The sequence below is a fragment of the Pezoporus wallicus genome, unplaced genomic scaffold (genome assembly GCF_028554395.1).
Source record: "Pezoporus wallicus isolate ANWC-B61680 ecotype Strahan unplaced genomic scaffold, APGP_CSIRO_Pwel_v1 contig_11175, whole genome shotgun sequence".
Classification (NCBI taxonomy): Eukaryota; Metazoa; Chordata; class Aves; order Psittaciformes; family Psittacidae; genus Pezoporus; species Pezoporus wallicus.
The window spans coordinates 279735-294543 of NW_026641536.1; the positions used below are offsets into that span (position 1 = coordinate 279735).

The 14809-nt window shown below is 39.4% G+C and overlaps 2 protein-coding genes across 2 annotated transcripts in view; one reads left to right on the forward strand and one right to left on the reverse strand.

The window, feature by feature from the left end:
* Positions 1–14809, reverse strand: part of LRRC38 (leucine rich repeat containing 38) — an 87768-nt gene that overhangs the window by 7717 nt on the left and 65242 nt on the right. The gene's annotated exons all lie outside the window — the stretch shown is intronic.
* LOC130607245 (arylacetamide deacetylase-like 4) lies at positions 2626–8096 on the forward strand. The gene is made up of 4 exons (XM_057424189.1): positions 2626–2792; positions 5254–5473; positions 6243–6306; positions 7151–8096. Exons 1-4 carry the CDS (start codon positions 2637–2639, stop codon positions 7935–7937), a joined length of 1227 nt encoding a protein of 408 aa, XP_057280172.1. The 5' UTR covers positions 2626–2636; the 3' UTR covers positions 7938–8096.

Here is a 14809-nt window from a genome sequence, read left to right on the forward strand (position 1 = left end):
AAGATAGAACATTTGGTCATTTGAAGATATCTTATACTTTCCAAAGCATGGAATTAATTTTCAGGTACTTAAAACACAGTCAGTGACAAAATTGCTATGCTCCTACAGAATTATGCACACCAATGACTTTCCACAAGGAGTTATCCATATGGATACAAGCGTGAACACCCAAACTAAGCCATTAACGGATCTCCTCAGTGCTTTGGCACTTCAGCTGACAGCTAGCGGCAGTCAGCATGTTGGCAAGGACTGACCAGGGTGCATACTTCAAGCACCAGATGGCCCTCATGCTCTGCAGAACTCACACAGGGCTTCTCGGGACAAGCAGCACCCTTTCTGGGAATGCTTCCCGGTGTCCAAGAACAAGCATCTATTCACACCTGCTGTGTCTGAATCTAAGCAAGTGATTACCTCTTTGACACCTAATCAGCACCAGATACAGGCAGAGAGTTCTTGGGTCTGCTTGAAGACTATGTGAGGAAATAGTTCACACCTGAGCAACTGGCTCAGTCTATTTCTCCTACTACATGAAGCTACACTAGAGAGAAAAAGCTTAAGGGTGCCAACCCAGTATTGACAAGGTTTCAGGTACAACATTTAGCTCTTCATCGGAAATTAAGTCAGTTCCTAGAGCAGGAGAATATGGCGGTTTGGCCTCACGAGCCAATTCCTTTGCTCTGTTTCACAGAGAGACATATCTCACGTATCTCAAGAGATAAGGTTAAAAAATCAGAAGCTGGAGAGAGCATACATTTCAAAGATTATTTAGGGAATGGTTCTCCATCCTGGGATTCAAGCAAGCTTGTAAATCGCTGAGACTATGCTTTTAAAACATTAATGGTTACCCTGTACCTGCAATGCCCAAGGAAAAAAAAGAATGTATTACTTCAGGAACCAACAGTAGTTGGTTTCTTCTACAGCTGCTAGCAGATTCCAGCACATCCAGTCTTTGTGTGGAGCCTCTGTTGCTGGTGGTTTGGCTTTGATGTATGGACCTAGTTAACACGCCCCAAGGATCTTGTCCAAGACCAGTTGGTAACTAGCTACCTCAAGGACTGGCACCCAGAAGCTTTAGAAAACAGACCAACAATAGGTGGTAAGAACCTTAGCACAAACAATCTGTCACAAAAAGTCAGAAGACTTCTTAGAACCCCAAAGGGGCCAGATCTGATAAGCATACTTACAACGCCGCTAATTTACTAGGACAGCACAGTTTAGCATTAAGTTGATTCCTTTCACTATTAAAGCACTAAAGAAAGGAGCTGCAACCATGTTTTGTGTAACAGTATTTCCTAATGATCTTGTCTGAACTGTAAGAAAGCTGAACCTTATATGCACTTTGGTGCTGACAGGTTTAAATTCACCCATTCCATTTCCCAAGTGGCCCAACCACCAGCATGCCTGTCACCAGCATCCCTCACCCAGCTGGGCAATGTGCAATTGCCACAAAGAATAAACCAAAAGGAAGCAAACTTCATCCTCAGCATGTAAACAACCCTTGGCAAGGCAGGGAGAGGGAACAGGGTCATTGGGACAGGAAAGTCTGCAAAGAGGTGTTGGATAAAACGAAGAATCAGTTTGGGCACAGGGAGCAGAACATGGGATCTGACTGGTAAAAAGACACCCAAAGGTAATACCTTACGAGCTGAAAAAGCTTTGCTTTACAGATTTTTTTGCTTCAGGTTAAATCTCATCACCTGTGTACTGAAAAATCTGTTCATTCCAGAGTCAGGCAAAGATCCTAAAGCTCACTACAGAGTACACAGAAAAGAGTAGGCTCCTGATGTCTAGTCAGTTGCTACCAGCACTGAAACCATGAAGTCCAGCTCTAGGCTTCATCAGCTGCAGTCACATTTCTACCTGGAATGACATCTGCAAGTAATATACTCATGAGAAGGTGGAGACTGCATACTGTAAGGCTCGACCAAGCCAAACATAAACCAACCAACCAACCAACCACAACAGCTGGTTCCAGGCTTCCACCTCCTGGAGAAAAACTATCAAGGAAGATGAAGCAAGATGCAAACCACTGACACTTCAGGCTGCAACCACTTCTGGTTCCATTAGATTCAAGAACACAACAGCATAGCAGGGTACAGAATCAGTCATCAAAGGTGATTAAATGTGTTTGTGACACTGAAACCTTGATTTCACTAGAAGTCTGCAGAAATAAGGAGTGGAGGCAGAATAAATCAAGAAACTGAGCAGCTCTGAAGATGATTGCTAGGAAATCCTGTTCCACAGGAACGCAGGGGAACTTGGGAATAATAACAGACCTGACTGCATTCAAGAACTTGGGAGAGACTCAACAAATTCTTGTCTTCTCGTAAAACTGACACTACAAATGATACACAAAGCACTGGTTCTATAGTGATGGGCACAGACCCAAAACATGTTCACTGCAAATCTGAAAAACTTCTTATGCAAGCTTCTGCCAGGACTAATTGTTACTGTCTAATTGTATGCTTTGATTGCCACATGTTTTCATCTTCCTATTGGCATTTTTAAAAGCTGGATGATGAGATATGAAGAGAATTGCTAATCCCATGCCTTTAACCTTCAGAAATCCTTCAAAAGTCAGAGGGGTGAGGAAGCCACAGCTGGTTTTTCAGTTTGGTTCCTCATAGTACACTGAGATGGGATTGCTTCTAGTGATTTTTCTTGCTGTTTTGACTTTCTTCGTGGCAATGGCATTCTACTATGAACACCCCAAAGCAAAAATCCCTCATGGATTTAGTCAGCGCCGAAAGCTTTACATTTTTCATTATGCCGTGAACTTTGGGTTTGGCCTCGTAAGTAAAACTTGATTCAAGCTGGAGTTTTTTATTTCATTTATGATAAAATGTTAATGGATTAATAAGGGGGGTTCTTTTTGAACCAATGTTTAAATGTATTGCAAATATGCAACTGGATTAATTTGGCAATTGTGAGCACCACTGAAGACACCTTCAGCTCAGCTGGGTATAACAGACCCTGCTGCTTGCTATACAGCACCAGAGGCAATATGGAAAATAAAATCCCGCAAACTCTGTAATTCCCAGTTTTTAAGTATGCTTTAGCTTTCTGATCTGGTTGCCCCAGTGCTCAATGCAGTGCTGGAAGGCTTAAGCATCTTACTGCACTGCGTACGTGGAACTTCTGCACCGTGTAACACAGTGCTTATTTAGAGAATGAGCAACTAAATGATGTCTGTGATCTCAGTTTTCTTCTACAACTGTATCACTCTACTCGTGAGCCATCTGAAAGACACTGTCTTTTGCCTTTCAATATGTCTACATGACTCTCTTTTATGAGACACTACACATATGAAAGCTGTCTTTCTGTGTCATTGCTTTTGGCACATTTTTGATCCTCTCTTGTTTTTCACCTTCTTTCTTTTCAAAACTAAAATGAGATTTCTATTTGTCTTACTGTTTCACCAATTATCCTTTCCTGGATTAAGTGTTGCCACTATCATTTTAATAACATTTCTTCTGTGAAACTTAAATCAAGCTTCTTTTCCTTTGGTTCTTTAAACTGAGAAAAACCCTTCAGTTTCTTTGGTTTGTTCATTATGTTTCACTTCAGCCCCACCCTCCAGCACTGTTTCTTCCCTCCCTTTCCATGCTACACTGCTTGTTAAGCTTTGTTTGAAGCAAGCCGGTAAACTCCTGAGAATGTGACTCATTGTGTCTCTTGAGAGGTGCCCCACCGAGGCCTCAACACTGACACTACACTAAAGCAGTGCAACAAAACAGGGTAGTAACAGAAGTCAAATTACATTTTCTTACCTCTACTGTACAAAGCGTACTTCCACATTTTCAAAACACTGTATGAAGACTCTTTATCCATCAAAGTTTTATCTTTGTATAATTAATTTGTAAAAAGCTAAACTGCAGGATTTAAAAATTTACTGGTGATTAATGTAGTTTTAAACTGCTGATCTTATAATTCAGTATGCTTTCTGCTGGCCAGAGAGAGGCCAGCACTGTACCACATTACCGCAAAGGAGCACAAAGATAAGAATATTTATAGAATAACAGAATCATTGAATCATAGAACAGTTTGGGTTGGAAGAGACCTTAAAGTTCATCTAATCCAACCCCCTGCAATGAGCAGGAACATCTTCAACTAGACCTGGTTGCCTTGAACCACATCCAGCCTGGCCTGGACTGTCTCTTACGTATGGTTCTACGAAAGTTTAAATGCAAGTAAAGTTTGAGTCATGAGGCAACTCTTAGTATTGCTGTTAGGGCAGTTACTTGTGCCTAAATAGCCAAACCTTTTCAAGGTATGACAACCCATGATGTCAAAACTGCAGGAACATTAAAGTTTACCAGCATGTCCAGTCTTCAGCTGGGACAAAAGATGCATGTGAAGTCACTGGAGACAAACCAGTTTGAAGTACTTGTGCTCAAGAACAGATTTTATGAAGAAATGACTGCATTCACCTGTAAGGATCTGCTTCAATAAAACCAGCTGCATCTAAAGGTTAATAGAACTTCTTCACTGAAAAATCTATTAACTCATCCTTTATTTTTTTATTTAATTTCAGCCTATAAGAAGCTACACAATAGCCAGGGGACTTATGACTGATCCTGTCTAGGAAATAGGCTGATTAAATGATGCTACCTACTGTGTTAATAGTTCTGTAAGCTGCCTGTACCCAGCATTTAGTCAGACAGACTGGCACAGTGCAATTCTGTTGAGTTCTGGGCTGTACCTGGTAGGCTTTTGTACCTGTGTGAAAAGCACAAAGGACCCTAATGCCAGGGGATTTTTTCTGCTGATAAAAACTAAGCCAGGATTTCACCACTGAAGAAGTAAATCATTTGCAAACCACCATGCTCTCATCCAACACTTTTAACATAACCTAGAAATTACCACCAAAGCTAACCCTATGTTCTGCCACAGCACTGCTAACAGTTTTGCTAGAGACCTGAGATGGGATTAATGAGCCAAGTTACTGTACTTCTGTGGAGGCAACCCTTAGGCTCAAAGGCCTTGCTTTTGGAGGAGCATGACACAAGGCAGCTCCAGAATATAAAATCATCCATTCTTCTCCAGCCTACTGCTCTTTGAACTTCCGATGTTGTTAGGTATTACGTTACAATTGAGATCTATCCAAATCGTTTCCGTAACTGGCCACTTCATTGTAAGAACCATCAGGAGACAAAGTCTGAACTAACCATATAATTGTAAATGTTTCACGATCAATCTCCAGGTAAGAAGGAAATGTGCACTGATTTGTGGTTTCTTTCCCTTTATTAACAGGCAAAAGTTTTGGAAAAAGTAGGTATCACCTCAGAGGTGGATTTCCTCAGGGCTGTCATGGATGGAATACCACCATTAAGAGACGATAAACAACTTTTTATCAGGGACTTAAGGTTTGAAAAGGTTGAAGTAAGAATTTACCAGCCAAAATCATCAACTACTGGCCAAAGAAGAGGAATCCTATATTTTCATGGAGGAGTTGGACTGTTTGGAAGTATTAGTAAGTAATATAAATATAAGCTATAACTACAAATAGATGTAGTTTCTGATCTGATACAGTATTTCTTAGATGACAAGAAGAGTTAGTAGGTGAAGCACTACATACAATAAAATTAATTTCAGGGCAGCAGAGTAATTTTATTTTCATGTAATAGGTATGTAAATTAAGAGTTAAATTGTCTTTATGCAGGTAGTGTACCTAAAACATTTTTTCTCTGGTCATTCGTAATACCTGTTTTCTTCCTTCTTCTCATTCCTGCACAGAAGAAAAGTTGAAAATCTCATTAGAATTTTATTTTTTATTTTAAAGAACCCGATTTATGTTGACATGTGTGTGCAAGCTTGTGTGTATGTGTGTATACTGCAGTCTGTCTTAATGGCAAAACAAGGAAAAGTATATTTTTGCATTTGAAATGGAAAGGCATAAGGGATTAGATAGTGGCTCACGCACAAGAAAAATCCTTGTGCTGGATTTAGCAAGGGGTTTTGGTTTTGTTTGGGGCTTTTAAACAACTTATCACTTTCAATACTACTTTAGAAGTGGCAGAATTCATTCTATTCCTTAACTTCTCAAAGAGGAGAGTGAAGCAATGCATTGGTGTAAATTCCAGGTTTCTTAGTTCCAAGAAGATCCTACAGAACCATGTCCAGATCAGACCATGCTACAATAAGAGAATCAGAATAAGAATACAGATAAGATTTTCAGAATACTCGCATTCTACTCATTTTTAAGGCAAGCTACAATTCCACTGAAATACTTTGTTTTACAGAGGCCTATGAAAGAACATGCCGCTATCTTGCCCGACAAAGCAATTCGGTGGTGGTGTCTGTTGGGTAAGTGCAGTCAATCCAGACATACAATGTGACAGCCATTCACGCCTCCTTCTAGGCTTGTAAGTCTGTAATGTACAGTTAGAGCAAACTGCAGCTGAAAGCCAACACTGTATTCCAAGTGTCACTGCTTTTGCTAAAAGCACAGTTGCCCAGAGTACTAAATACTCATCTTAGTAGGCGTTCTGAAGAAATGGTGGGGTATATCCACATGGATATCCACATTTAACCTGCAATCAACCTGAGATGAACATTCAAAGTCTTTTTCTGGTGAGCTATAATGCATTTTTAAAAGAACTGATTTCTAAGCGTTCAGGAAAAGAGTTGACATTTTGGAAATGGATTAAATTCTAGCAATTATTATTTACATCCTAAAATACTTGAGGAATCAACAACTCTTTTTGATTCTGTTTTGAAAGAATTCAGTTTATAGAAAACCACTGAAAACCTTTTGGATTTTCATTATCAATGTTCTGTGCTCATATTCCCTAACAATTTGTTGGGAAATGTTCACTTGAATTTCTAAGTGGAATTGCTGATAACTGATTCATGCATACATCAGATCAGGTGCCTTGCCACCTAATCCTACAATGACTCAGCACGTGCCTAGAGTCAGCTAAAACATAAGTGAAGATGTATTCTGTAAAGATAGAATAGCGGACTAATCCCCCAAACATTAACAATAGTAGTAAATAATCCATTAAAAGCAATAATTATCATAAATTCCATTGCTGTAATTATTATCTCAGAGTACTTCCTATCTTCAGAAAGAAATATGTGAATGAAGAGATGACTAAGGGACATTCACTAGATATGACCATGTTTGAACACTCTCACCCCTGTTTAGGTATCGCTTAGCTCCTGAGCATCCATATCCAACACAATTTGAGGATTGCCTTGCTGCCACCATCCACTTCATGAGGACTGCACAAGACTACGGAGTAGACCCTTCTCGCATTGTTATCTGTGGAGATAGCAGTGGAGGTACAATCACTGCTGCTGTGGCCCAAGCACTGGTGAACAGACAAGATCTCCCAAAGCTGAGAGCGCAAATCCTAATATATCCCTTTCTCCAGGGTTTGGACTTTGATTTGCCTTCTTATCAGCAGAATGAGGGGGTGCCCATTTTGTTAAAGGAACGAACCCTTTCTCTTGGCTTGAAGTACCTTAATATAAAATTGTCTGCCACAAAACCAGCATTTAAAGCATTTAAAGGCAATCATGTTCCAGAAGATCTGCTACTGAAGTATCGGAAATGGGTGAGTTCTGACATCATCCCTCCTGAGTTTAAAAGAAGAGGCTACACGCCGAGTACAACATATTCATTCTCAGAGGAAATCTATGCACTAGTCAAACCTATTTTTGACACTGTTTTTTCACCACTGCTAGCTGAAGACAGTGTTATTGCTCAGCTTCCTGAGGCTTTCATTTTGACCTGTGAATATGATGTGCTTAGAGATGATGGACTGCTCTACAAGAAACGATTAGAGGATCATGGTATAAAAGTGACCTGGTGCCATTTGCAAGAGGGATTCCATGGCACAGTATTATTAGCTCTTTCTGGTGCATTTTTGGCATTTCAATCTGGAAATAAAGGCCTGGAAAATATAGTACATTTTCTAAGATTGATGTAAAATTCATTTCTTGTTTTACTTTCCTGGTTCAAAAGATTGAATCTTTTATTGCTTGCAAAGACTTTTAAAAAACATCCTCAATTTTCCTTTTCTTAAATCATCATTATGAATTTCTGCATTGCATCTGTCCTCTTTTTACCCAATAAATTGATTTGTTGATGGCTTTTGCTTCATTTTCTCTGTTTTTTGTGTTTTGCAATGCAGTTTGCCTCAACAAAATTATGGTAATATTAAAGCATGAACTGTGATTTAAGGAGAACTTGGGGCAGGTAACAGGGCATGAATCTAGAGGTTAAGTGCGTAATGAACATGGTCAATGATTTACAGGTGAAAGCTGATGAAAGCTGAATTTGAGGCAAGCTTACAGAACTGAATGCAGCACAACAGATTTGAGCATAGACATAACAGAAAGAAGTGGAGGGAAAGAGGTCAGAAAAGGGAACTGGCCTGAAACTACTGATGTGATGAAAAGTATTGTTTAAGGAACACAACATCCATTAGAAGAATTATGCATACACCTTTTATATATAGATGGGAATGCACAGTAATATCAGTTTATAAAGAGTTTGTATTAACTGGAGGCCTGCACTGTCTGAAGCAGGAAGCACTTTCTTATAAAGTGCTGTTGTGATTTAAGCCCAGCTAGTAGCTCAGAACCACACAGCCACTCGCTCACTCCCCCGCTTTCTTCTCCCCTATTCCTGGAGGGTTGGGGAGGAGAACTGAAAAAATGTAACTCTGACGGGTTGAGATAAGAGCACCCCAGTAACTAAGGTATAACATAAAACCACTACTGCTACCACCAGTAATAATAATGATAAGGGAAATAACAAGGGAAGAGAATATAAAACTAAAAAGGGAAAAGGAAAAGAAAACAATAAACACAAGTGATGTACAATACAATTGCTCAGCACCTGCTGATCAATACTCAGCCCATTCTGAGCAGCGATCTGGACCTTCCACGTAACTCCCCCCAGTTTCTATAGTTTACCAGTGCTGCTCTCATACTAAAGTTGAAAACACTGCACTGCACCAGATACTAAGGAGAAAAAGAACTGTTATAGCTAAATTCAGGCAGAGAAAGGAGAATTAAGGAGAAAGAACCCCCCACAAACAACACACAAAAAAGAAAAGTTCACATTGATCTTAAACTTTTTACAAGATGAGAGAAATATTAAGTAAAAAAATACAAATAAAATGGCATAATAAATGTCTGAGGCTTTTGTCTTGGAAATGAAAGCAAGTCTTGCCAAGAAATATCAGTAACTGTTTTGATGACACATTTTTTCTGAGGCGAACATCTTACAGTGTTAACTGTTTCCTCTGTTTTACTGTAATCTTTTAACCTGCATTATAATGATTGATGTCATTAGACACTAATGCCTTAAATTCTTCAGTGAGTTATACTTGGAGGCAAGATGCATTTCCATACAGAAATGGGAGCAGGGCAAGGAAGCAATCTTACAGTCAAAACTTCTAACTATCTATCTTTGCTTAAATTAATACCTGGAACACTATGAATTAGTTTTGATCTTGTCAGAGAAATTTCTAGCTCTGGCATTTAGAAATAAGAATCTTTTTACTGATATTATTGTATGTGCTTTCTGCCCACCACTGGCTTATTTAAGCTATAATCAAAAGCAAAGCATGCTGCAGACAATCATGTAAGGTAAGTGTTCAGACAGAAGACACCCTACAAACGAAGGATGCTCTGCAATGCTTGGTATGGCTGTCTTAGTTACATTCAGTGTATGAGAAAATAAAGCCTGCTAGAATAGTATCAGTGACATTTAGTTAGTTACACTTATTCAGTATAGGCAGGAAAAAGAAGTTTTACAGGGCTCTTCCATGTGGCTTTTCTGTATGAATACAACCTGAATAAGCAAAAAGCCCCCCAGAAGTCTTCTACAGTATTTTCCTCATTTCTAGGCAAACATAACCAGTTAACATTGATTTTTGAATGCTACCTGATTTTCATATGGGCCACCTATGCCATGAATGCTGAGATTTACTCACTCCATTGACATCAGGGGCAGTTTGTCCATAAAGCAATACAACGTTACATTCCTAACACTAAAATACATATGTAGTCAGACTAAGAAGAAGGCTTAAAACTGATAAATCTCTCATGGGTATTAAACCCCCCAAAAAGACATGCTGAAGATACTACACATCTTTTTCTTTTAAACGTTATCAAGGAGTCTTTGCCTATGAAGAACTTAGGAAAATACAATCCTAACAAGTATGCTTCCTTAAATGGGGCAGTGTCCTGGGTTCAGCAGTAGCAGTCATTTTTCTCCTTCTTAGTAGCTGGTGCAGTGCTGTGGGTTTGACTTTCAGCCTGGGAGCAGCGCTGGTAACACCGATGGTTTTTGTTGCTGCTCAAATGTTTACTCTGACCAAGGACTTTGTGAGCCTCATGCTCTGCCAGGGAGGAGGGGAAGTCAGGAGGAAGCAGAAACAGGACACCTGACCCAAACTAACCAAAGAGGTATTCCATACCACAGCACGTCATGCCCAGTATATAAACTGGGGGCAGTTACGTGGAAGGGCTAGATCACTGAGTATCGATTGGCAGGTGGTGAGCAGTTGTATTCTCTTCCCTTGTTATTTCCCTTATCATTATCATTGGTGGTAGCAGTAGTGGTTATACCTTAGTTACTGGACTGCTCTTATCTCAACCCACAGGAGTTACATTCTTTCGATTCTCCTCCTCATCTCTCTGGGAGCAGGGGGAGGGAGAAGGGGGGGAGTGAGCAAGTGGCTGCATGCTTGAGTTACCGGCTGGGCTTATACCACAACAGGCAGTTACTTCCCATCTTGACAGAAACAGCTGCTTCTTTCCAAAAGGGAAGGTGAATATGGCTGAGGCAATCATTTACTCTAGAGTTTGCATCCTGAGTAAAGAGACAGACCATCCTAGACCACCCAGGCAGTAACAGGGTATGGACAAAGCTGGTTAATAAAAGCTGGTACTATTATTAACCCCAAATAATGTGGACACGAGCCATTTCTTTAGCTGGTCTGTATGCTTTGGCACACAGGCAGTGTGACTCAAATAGTAGGATTCAGGAGCAGATCAGAACACTGTCAAGATCCAAACCCTAGTGAAATGCTGGAAAGTGCAGTACAGCTGGGAGGTCTTGACACTATTTGAGCAGCTATGTGTTGTAGATGTGAAATTAAGGGAAAGCAAATTGCTGTGCACCACCCCCATCACCAGATGTCAGTGCACAGTTGAGTTTTTAATGCCAGCAGAATAACCTGGCAAACTTCTCTTTGTTTATGGCACGGAATCTGAGTGCCCAAAATACATTACAGCAGGTCGATCTCTGGTTTAGACCAGTAAATATTTTTATATATCAAATATTTTTACATATTAAATATTTTTACATACTAAATATTTTTACTGAACCTGTTGTTATGTCTTCATAGACTAAAGCTGTATGTTTAATAATAGAACACACAATAATTTTAAAGTTAGATACCTGTTCTATATCAGTCATGTTACCATTGTCTATTACATAAGTCTACAACTTCAGTTATCTTTTGCTTTGCTATCTTTACATCACTTCTTTGTACCACTCTAGTTAAAAGTCAGTATACAACAGCAAGTTGCATATTTTTATTTTTAAAAATAAGCAGGCAATCAGAAAACATTTCAAATTTAGTAACTATATTATTTATAAATAATATTATTTATTTAAAAGCATTTAACATTATTCTCTGCCTATGATGCCCATTGTCTATACCACTCCTGAAATAAACAGACATAATCCTGCAAACTATGGCTGCTTTTAATCCTGTCAGTCTTCTTTCTCTGATTGCCAATTTCCTCAGTGATTCACTGTGTTTGCTGACACTCTCATGATCGTGAAGAAACTGCTAACCTATATATTTGGTGTAATGAGTCTCAGACAAATCTGGCCACAGCAAACGAAGGTCAGTTGTAGTTTTTATATTCATATTCAAACTACTTATCACAATAAGAATATACTTTGGTGTGGTGACCTGTCATGAAATCCCAGGTGGATGTTCCAGAGCAGTTTATCTGGAGTCCATTTGTGTGGAGCAGAGTTTACCCATTCTTAGGAACAGAACTGCACAGCTACCAAGACACATCCAGATGTTTAACCTAAGAGTCATTTGAAAGACATACACTTCAAAAAATAACTTAGAAAGGAAAGGTTAAAATAACGATTCATGGCAGACTAAATGGAAGACAGCTTTTAGTCATGAGTAAGAGCAAAATGCATAGGGAGTAGCTACTAATTTGGGTGGGGAGATGGAGATAACTAATAGGGAGGAAACCGAAAGGTAGGTAGGAGGCAGGCTAAATGAAGAAGGAAATAGATTAAGCAAATACCTAGCACCTTTAAAAACCAGTATCATAGAGCACATACTAAGCTGTAACTGTCACTGTAAAGGGCATACTAAATCCATTTCACAGATCAGGAGATCAAAGCTTACAGGTATGAAGAGGTCTGAGATGGTTTCAGTCATTTGTTTACATTAATACAAGAAAGGAAATGTGAACTGGAGGACAGTGACTTTCTTACATGCTCCACTTGGTAAAACCAAGTTAGTTAAGTTGCACTATGGAGTCTAATTGTGCTACAAAATTACCTAATAGCACATGACATTCAGGTAAGTCATTAGCTCCAACTGCCCTGACACTTTTGTCTTGATTAATGTTTGGTTTGAAACCTGCCCACTTCTGCTGATAAACAGTTTATGTGACCTTGATGAGTTTTACATTCTCAGTGTGCAAAGAGGTCTGATGCCACAGCTACATAAGCCTTTAAAACCCAACAGGCTAAGCCTGGGAAAAAACAGCAAATATTTCTTTGAACATGTTACTGTTATAATACTTTGCCTTCCCATGATTACTATAACCATTACAAATAGGCTGAAAAATTAAGAATGGATTTCAGAGGTGACTAACATCTTGCATAAAGAGAGGCTCGCTGATGAGAAAATGGGAAGAACTGACTCGATTATTCTCATTCTGGACTCACCAACTGATACATTAAATAAATCAGTTTCCAGCAATACTAAATTCAATGAATAAAGTATCAGTTTTGTGAGCTATGAGCTGCCTGCTTGATAAGAATAAAGAACCATATGTAAATCCATAGGGCACCTTACAATGCCAAATGCCAAGCTGTGTTCATTTTCTCCAGTTTATTTCTCAGCTAATTCAAGGCTGTTCTTACCTATTGACAAGCAAAGACTCTGTGGAAGCTGGGGTTTTGCAACGAGCTTGCTGAAAGAAGAATGGATGTAGCAAAACACATCAGCAAACACCTAGTAGCTTTGTATATGGGATGGATATCTATCTACTGCCAGAAAGAGAAGCCTTTCTGTTTGCAAAGTCATGAGGTACTCACTTTATGGAATGGACTGAAGGGAGGTAAAACATTTTTTTCCAACAATTTAACATGTTAAAAACAATTAAAAAAGCCCACCAAAAGCCCCACTGACTGTTAGAAATGTGCCAGTCTGACAATGATCATAGATATCTCTACCCCTCTATCAGCAGGAACAGCCTGACCAGGCTGGAAAGATTTGAAGCATCTCAGAATAAGCATTACTACAAAAGTGACATGCAGCCACAGGAGTATAGGAGTCACAGGAGCATTTTGGAATGCAAGGCACTGAGAATCATAAAACAGTTGTGCATGAGCATCCCAGAAGGACTGAGCAGCTCTAAGACCACGAGATTTGCTTGCTTATGGAAAAACATGGAAACTGGACAGTGAAGAAGGACCGAGGAGCTGATTTAGAAGACAGAATATGCTCTGATTAGGCATACTCAGAGTATGGTCTAAGAGTAAAATATTAGGATATTAAGTGATTAAAACTAAAACATGAAGAAATTATTCTGAAACATTACTTAACCAACATTGCTTTGACAACAGAAGGGCTATAATGCACAACAGAAAGATTTTTGTTCAAATTGGCACAACTGTACAACAGATACTTCCTGAAGGCAACTGCAGGAGCATGACATCAAAAAGCAAATAAACACCCCCCACAAACTGTCCACTTTTCAATCTATATTTAAAATAAAAGAGGCAGTCAAGAACTACTCCTTACACTCTATCGGATCCATCACAGTTTCAAAACAGAGGTGGCATCTCTCAGGTGTTTTGGTTTTGATTAATGGTGTTTAATTATTGACTCACCGAATACTGTGAAGAAAAGACTCCTGCCAGTACAGTGTCAGCAACAGTTTATCCAGCTCCAGCAGATACACATGTCCTCCATGGCATGAGGCTTTCATAATCTGAACTGCTCTATTCCAAACATCAGGTTATTCATGTTGTTGGTTGTTCTTAAGAGTGTCATTTACTGCCACTGCAATAAGAAGTGCCTCTGTGAGTTTACTCCTCTTGATCACAGATTCTTTTGGAAACACAGAATTTTCCTTCTCCAAGGATTCAAATATAAAAGACCATTTTCAATGCTGAAATACAATATTCAGAGCTGCCCCATGTGGCAATTCATTTCAGGATATTTTGACTGATGGCACAGACACCAGAAATAAGCTTTTAGTAAGAACTGTGTTGTTCTGCTGTTTGGAAACCCAAATAATCAATCAAAACCCCATGGGCTATGTTCTATCATTACACTACACAGAGATTACTTAGAGAATTCCTAACTAAAAACATCAGCAGATGACCCTGCTGTGCCGCAGGAAGAGCCCTATGGTTAGATGCTGATAAGCTGAGGCCAAAATGAGCACTGACCAGGCATATCAGGGTTTGGCTTCAACACTCTGCAGTCTGATGTTTGTAACACACAGGATCACTTTGTACTCCATGGAAGGGGAAAGGCAGCCACAAATCAGCCAACCTCAGCAAGGAAAA